The 7,170-nt window shown below is 36.7% G+C and overlaps 1 protein-coding gene across 1 annotated transcript; it reads right to left on the reverse strand.

The window, feature by feature from the left end:
- Positions 1–3,268: 3,268 nt before the first annotated feature.
- On the reverse strand, positions 3,269–4,991 carry LOC126701630 (uncharacterized). The gene is made up of 2 exons (XM_050399915.1): positions 4,432–4,991; positions 3,269–3,863 (listed from the first exon to the last, which is right to left on the reverse strand). The coding sequence occupies exons 1-2, from the start codon at positions 4,989–4,991 to the stop codon at positions 3,269–3,271; spliced, it is 1,155 nt and encodes a 384-aa protein (XP_050255872.1).
- Positions 4,992–7,170: the final 2,179 nt, after the last annotated feature.

The following is a 7,170-nucleotide window of genomic DNA, read 5'->3' on the forward strand; positions in this document are numbered from 1 at the left end:
AGCTCCTGCACCTTGATGTCGTCAAGATCCTTGCTCTCCTCAATAGCAGTCACTTTGGCACGGAAGCTTTCCGGCAATGATCGAAGGATCTTCCTTACAATCTTAGAGTCCTCCATCTTCTCCCCCAAGTTAAACTTACTGACAACCACTTCATTTAACTTTCCATAGAACGAGTCGAAAGACTCATCCTCACTCATCTTGAGCTCCTCAAACCGAGTGGTCAGCATTTGTAACTTGGTATCTTTCACCTTCTTCGTGCCTTCATAAGTTGTTTCCAGAATCTCCCATGCATCTTTGGCAATAGTAATGTGAGAAATCCTGTGAAATTCATCTGGAGACACACCACAGAAAATAGCATTTAGTGCTTTACTGTTAGCATTGGATGCAGTAAGTGCTGCCTTATCCCATGTGGATTTGGCTGCTTCAGGTTTGGTCCAACCCATCTCAACAGCATCCCACACGGATTCATCAATAGAGCATAAAAAGGCTCTCATACGAACCTTCCAAAATGCATAATTACTTCCATCAAAATATGGAGGTGCATTAAGGGATTGAGACCTATCCATCTCAAAAGGAAAGGGAGTCAAGGATCACACAATGGTAATGAAACCGAACAGATGTGTACCCGCTCTGATACCAATTGAAAGTTCAAAAACGTGTACAAAAACACTTTTGAACGTTTAGACCCCCAAAAACCAATTTAATCAACACATGCAATATGTTAAACAACTAGTGTGCGGAAACTTAACATATGCTATAACATGGAATTGATTAAACAACTATCTAAGCCACAACAAAATAAACCACAGCAAATAATGTAAAGGCAGAGATAGAGAGGAAGGAAGATGCAAACACAGCGATAACACCAGATATGTTATCGAAGAGGAAACCGAAGACCTCGGCGAAAAACCTCTCCGCCGCCCTCCAAGCGGTAATCAATCCACTAGAAAATACAGTTGGGATATAAGGACAGCAATAGACCCTCCAAGCCTAATCTACCCAATGCACCTAAGCCCTCCAAGCTTCTTGCTCCAACGAGGTTGCGCCGAACCTTTTTCTTTTCTAGCTTTCCGGATTCCGCTACTACACCGTAGCATCAACCAATGAATATTGGCTCCTTCCTAACTGCTTTCCAGAACTCCAAACGTCTGTCTCACAGAGATGATAATGGTGAGAACCAGGTTTGGTATAAAGGCCTCTCAAGGATTTGACAATGGAGAGGAAGAGAGTGAGGGAATTTGATGAGACTCTAAGGTAGAGATTGTGGGTGAAACAATCTGGTTTTTCTTTAGGGTTTCTCTCTCAAAATTCTATCTGGAAGCTCTCTTTCAATCGTGGGTTAAAAGGGTATTTATACTGGAGTGAAGAGGAATGCGAAACGTCAGGTTTTTCCAAAACAGGGGTGGCTCGCGGCTTGACCTCGCGGCTTGACCAAGTCGCGAGATCCAGTCGCGAGTTAACCGTATGGCCAGTTGTCCTGTTTTATCCTGTAGTGCTCCAGCTGGCATGACTGTTCATCTTCCAGCATGCTTGGTACGTGTGCATCTTCTAGCGGGTTGAAGCCGCGAGTCCCAGCCGCGACACTCTGTTTTCTTGCACACTCTTGAGCAATCTTCACACTATCTCACTCACTACCCTTACAACAATCCCACCTAAATACATGGTTACTAAATGCTGAATTACAAGCAAATTTGGCACGGAATAAAGCCAATTAGATGGTTGAATAAATTCAACCTTACAACATGCATCATCAGTAGTTATATTATAAGGTACATTCTCAAGATAAGTACCCATTTCATCATCATCATCATCATCTCCATGTGAAGAATTAATGCCAACATCAAACACTTCCCTAGGTTTTGTTTTGACCACCACCGCCAAATCTTTATGTCTCACATCTTTCACGTAAAACACTTGTAAAGCTCAAGATGCTAATACATAAGGCTCGTCAATCAATCAATCTCCCATGTGTATCAATCGTGAAAAAATGACAAGGGGAAATCCAAACTCATCTTTTTTACATCCTCTCCCACTAATAACGTCAACCCATTGACATTTGAATAGTACATCTCAATACTTGTCAGAGTAGTTCAACTCAATAATATTGATTAGTACACCATAATAAGTAGCACCACCTTCAGTAACAACACAAACTCCACTGTTTTGAGTTTTCCTAGTTGCCTCAGAGTCTTTGGTGTGAAACTTCAAATCATTTACAGCATAACGCTTGAATTGTTTTGCTTCATTATCTGTATGTCGAGCAAGCCATATGACTTTATCAGAGTATTTCTTTTTCTTAGATGCATCCATTGACATCATCTATTATAGACAATGATGTTTATTATATGTATGCTATCTAAAGTGTTACAACCAAGTTTTGTATCTAGACATTGACATCACCTATTATAGACAATAAAATCTTAAATATATGCTTTATTTACATAGTTCCTAAACCAGCTGCAGAATTTCTCTATGTGCTGCTTTTAAATAACATCATTGATTACGTAAAAAGGGAAATTAGCCTTGATCTCCGCTATGTGTTCACTATGTAGACAAACATGTTAGTGTTAAGTTAGAATATTGTACTTGAATGCCATGAAAAGTTACGCAATGACATATTACTTACTCGAGAAATGGGGTGATTTCTTCACAATTGAATAGTACATAACGATATGCTTGGATCCCTGAATTTGAATCTAATGTAATGCTCACCACCGCACCCATGGATTTCTCGACAATCCTTAAAGGTCGATTGAATGCAGTTTCAACAGATTTAAAATAGCATGAGCAAAATGCTAAGTATTCCTCTACTATATACCCTTCTACAATGGAGCCTTCTGGATAAGTTTTATTATGCACGTTTGACTTAAGTCTTGACAAGTACCTATTGTAAAACCCAACATCAACAACAGGAAATTGATAAGTTAAACAAAACCAAATAGACCAAGTTACTATATATGTTACTTCTCTATGGGATACATCCAACGATAATGAACTAGGCTAGCAACTTTGGTTTTGCTAGCCAAATGCATGACTAGATGTACCATCACTATAAAGAAAGAGGGAGAGAATATCCTTTCCAACTCACACAATGTCACTACAATTCTCTTCTCAAGAGCCCCAAATTCCTCCACATTTAGTACTTTGAAACATATCTCCCTAAAGAAACAAGATAAGTCAATTAAATGCCTACTCATTTTAGGGGGCAAAGATTCACATATTGCTATCGGAAAAAGTTGCTGCATTAAGATGTGATTATCATGGCTCTTCATGCCACTAATCTTGCATTCTTTGAGTTTAACACAACGTGAGATGTTTGGAGAATATCCATCGGCACTCTTACATCCTTCAAAACTTGTAGAAAACCATCATTTTCACTAGCATTCATATGGTAGCAGGCACGTGGCATGTGTGTCTGATCATTCCCAACCTTTTCCAAATGAAGTTCACTTCTTATACCTATATCTTTTAAGTCTTGACATGCCTTCAAGTTATCCTTTGTCTTGCCATCCAAGTTCAACAATGTGCTGATTATATTATCAACTACATTCTTTTCAATATGCATCACGTCAAGATTGTGACGCAACACATGATGCTCCAAATAAGGTAAGGTGAAAAATATACTTTTATTCTTCCACACAGTTAAGGCTTCCTCCCTTCTTTTTCTTTTATTAGGCAAATTAACTATTTTCTTTCCAAACACATGATCGGCTACAGCATCCATTTGTAACATGATTTTCCCTCTGGATACTGTAATAGGAGCTGATCTCGTATCAGCATGCCCATCAAATGAATTTTTTTGCTTACGGAATTTATGATCATTATCCAAGAATCGCCTATGTCCAATGTAACTAAATTTCCTTCTATATCGTAACTAACGAGATTGACTATCATAGTTACAAGGAGGACATGCAAAAGCACCTTTGGTACTCCAACCCGAGATATCACCATATGTAGGAAAATCATTTATGATCCACAATAATGCATCATGCATTTGGAATAATTTTTTGGAAGACACATTAAACGTTTCTACTCCAACATTCCATAACTCCTTCAGTTCTTCTACTAGGGATTGTAAGTACACGTCTATATCGTTCCTAGGCGAGGTTGGACTGAGAATCAATAATGATAGCATGAAAGAAGTATATCAATGGGGGGAGACTGTATGGGATTAAAATGACAGGTCATGTACTATGAGTACTACTTATATTCCCATACGGGTTTAATCAATCGGCTGCTAATCCAAGCCTCACATTATAAGGCTTAGATGAGAACTCTATGTACTTAGAGTCAAATTATTTCTAAGCTTCAGAATCAGCAGGATGCCTCATTAACCAGTCATTGACACGACCATTGGCATGCCACTTCATATGATTTCTTGTTTCAGGAGACATAAATAGTCGTTGCAATCTTGGCTTTAAGGGGAACTACCTTAGGATCTTTGCAGCTTTCTTCTTTATTTTTTTGGAGGAAGCATTAGTACTTTGTTGACCTTTAGACTCATTATTTTCCCATCTTGAAATGTTACAGTTTGGACAAGCTTCAAAGATGGCATTCTCCCTCCAATATAAAATACAATCTTTAGGACAAGCATGAATCTTCTCATAACTCAAGCCCAAATCCTTAATAATCTTCTTAGCCTCATAACAATCTTTTGGCAACTTAGCATTTGAAGGAAAAAAATCAAGCAAAAATTGCAACAACATGGTAAATGATTTGTTGGTCCAACCATTAAGACACTTCATGTGATACAAATGCACAATGGCTGATAATTTGCTAAAATGCTTACTAAAATGCTTACAACTCTCATAACAAGGTTGATTAGCATCTTCAAGCAATTTCATAAACTGAAGTGCATCTTCATTAGGACCTTCTGCAGGACCTTCTGTGAGTTGTTGCACAATACGGACATCTTCCATTGGCCCAGATGCCATATCTTGTATGAGGAACATGTCATGCAATATGTCAGGAAGATTGGAATACTCTATCATGTTTTCTTGGACATGACTATTAGGAATTTCAGTAGAAGTCTGTGCAGATGATGATTCCCCATTAAAAACCCAAGGGTTATAACCCTTATAAATCCCTTTTGACACTAAGTGAGCCTGTACAACATCTATAGGCCACGAATTTGTATGCACCTATTTTCTACACGGACGTGAAATTGTTCCATCCAGGTGTGCATGGTTAGGTGCAAAATTCAAAATTGTTGGACTCCATCTAAATATTTTTGTGACCTTCTATTGGTAATTTTCATCCAACTCTTATCCATTGCTATAAAGTGGCTTACAAGAAATACCTATAATGTGATTTCATGAAAGTACAAAGCAAGAGTTAACACACATTTCATTTACACAATTTCACTTTAATTTAAGAAACAAATCATCTTTAATCATTCACTTTCAGCTATGTTCCTAAGAAAACAATGAATTTAAACGCATATAGAAGTTATTAATACATTTTGTAACTATAACATCATTACTAGTAATAGCCTAAAATGAATTAATCAAATAAAAACAACTCAACAAGAATCATCCAATATTACACTCCCAATATCAGCTAAAACCACCTTATTACTCCATGCAAGCCACTTGCTTGCCCTAATTCAACAACCCACCACAAACACACACACACACAGAGAGAGAGAGAGAGAGAGAGAGAGAGAGAGAGAGAGAGAGAGAGAGAGAGAGAGAGAGAGAGAGAGAGAGAGCCTTAAGTCTTTCACAAACTTCACTTACTTCGAACACATGAAATTAGATGTCAAAAAGAGCCTTAAGTCTTTTACAAACTTCACTTACTTCGAACACATGAAATTAGATGTCAAAAAGTGGACCTAAGAATAAAATATTCAGGTTTAAAACCTCAATCTAAGGTCAAATATTTTGCATGCTTGTTCTATCCAACATTGAATTTGGAAGTAGATAAAAGGAAAAGAGCAATTCAGGAGCATAAATCAAATGTTTGGAAGTGCCATGGTTGTGACACTATTTTTACATGTGGAATAGCAAAAATCAATTCATAAAACAGTTAAGACCATTGTTTAAAATCGTGTGATTAAGAAACAATACCTAAGTTTTAGCCATTTGTATTATACCTAGATTCAATTGCCATGGGTCTCTCTCTAGATTAAAGAGTAACAACAACAGTGCAAGAGGAGAAGCATATTATTGCAGCCCTATAATTGTAGTCATTGGGATATATCACATGTTGAGCAAAGGCCTTTTCAACCCAGAAGTAAAAAAGGAGTGTACAAGTAGGATTCTGAGCTTCCCTAACAAAATAAAAAATCATACTTCGATTACTTTGTCTAACAAAAAAAGGAAAATTTCTCAGATTGCCTTATCTTAGCTAGCCAACTATTTGTAGTCCATTACAGTTTGCCATGTATTAAGTTAAATGATGAACTGAGAGATTTAAATAATGCATCAAAAGTATAACACTTGGTTTCTTACCACTCCCCATATTTTCCCGGAGCATCCACTCAAAGTAATAAAATCTTCAGTGCAATTTTCTTTGGTTTCTAGTAGATTTCTCACTCCAAAATAAGTAAGACCATCCATATGATGCAGCTTAGATATATAAGTTCGAACATTGTCATAACTTAACCAAAGGAACAAGTAAGCAGGGATCAAGTTCTCAAGTCGAAATGAGAACTTGATATATATATATATATATATATATTGGGACTTGGATTTAATTCAAGAAGAATCAATCTCTAATATGGTTAGAACTTACATTTTTTACTTATCAAAAAATAAAAAAGGACTTACATTCTTTCCAATCCCAATTGTAGGGAGGTCAGCCAAAACACCTAGATGGCAAGCAAAGCCAAAACCTATAAAAAAGAAGTTTATGTTTTGAGATTTTTCTTAGGAAAATAGAAGGATAGGTAACAATTGATGACATCACTAGTTGACATGAATCACTCACTATTCACGTACACAAAGAACCATAAATGGAATCTACCTTCAAAATTAAGTGAACTGAACTAACAAATTTCAAACTAGTATAAAATGCTTTATTGAGTTTTGTGTACAATGCTCAAGAAGAAGAATATACTGTAATCAAATTTGTGACAAGCATTAAAACCTGTACATTAAAAAATGAAACCAATGTTACAAGTTTGAACGGTTATCCAATAAACATATGAAAATTTTCAAAATATATACA

This window comes from Quercus robur, chromosome 2, assembly GCF_932294415.1.
Source record: "Quercus robur chromosome 2, dhQueRobu3.1, whole genome shotgun sequence".
Taxonomy (NCBI): Eukaryota; Viridiplantae; Streptophyta; class Magnoliopsida; order Fagales; family Fagaceae; genus Quercus; species Quercus robur.

Coding starts and splice junctions, on each gene's coding strand:
- LOC126701630 (XM_050399915.1), bottom strand. CDS start 4,991: ATGATAGAGTATTCCAATCTTCCTGACATATTGCATGACATGTTCCTC. Junction 3,864..4,431: donor AAAGCTGCAAAGATCCTAAG/GTAGTTCCCCTT, acceptor GTTACGATATAG/AAGGAAATTTAGTTACATTG.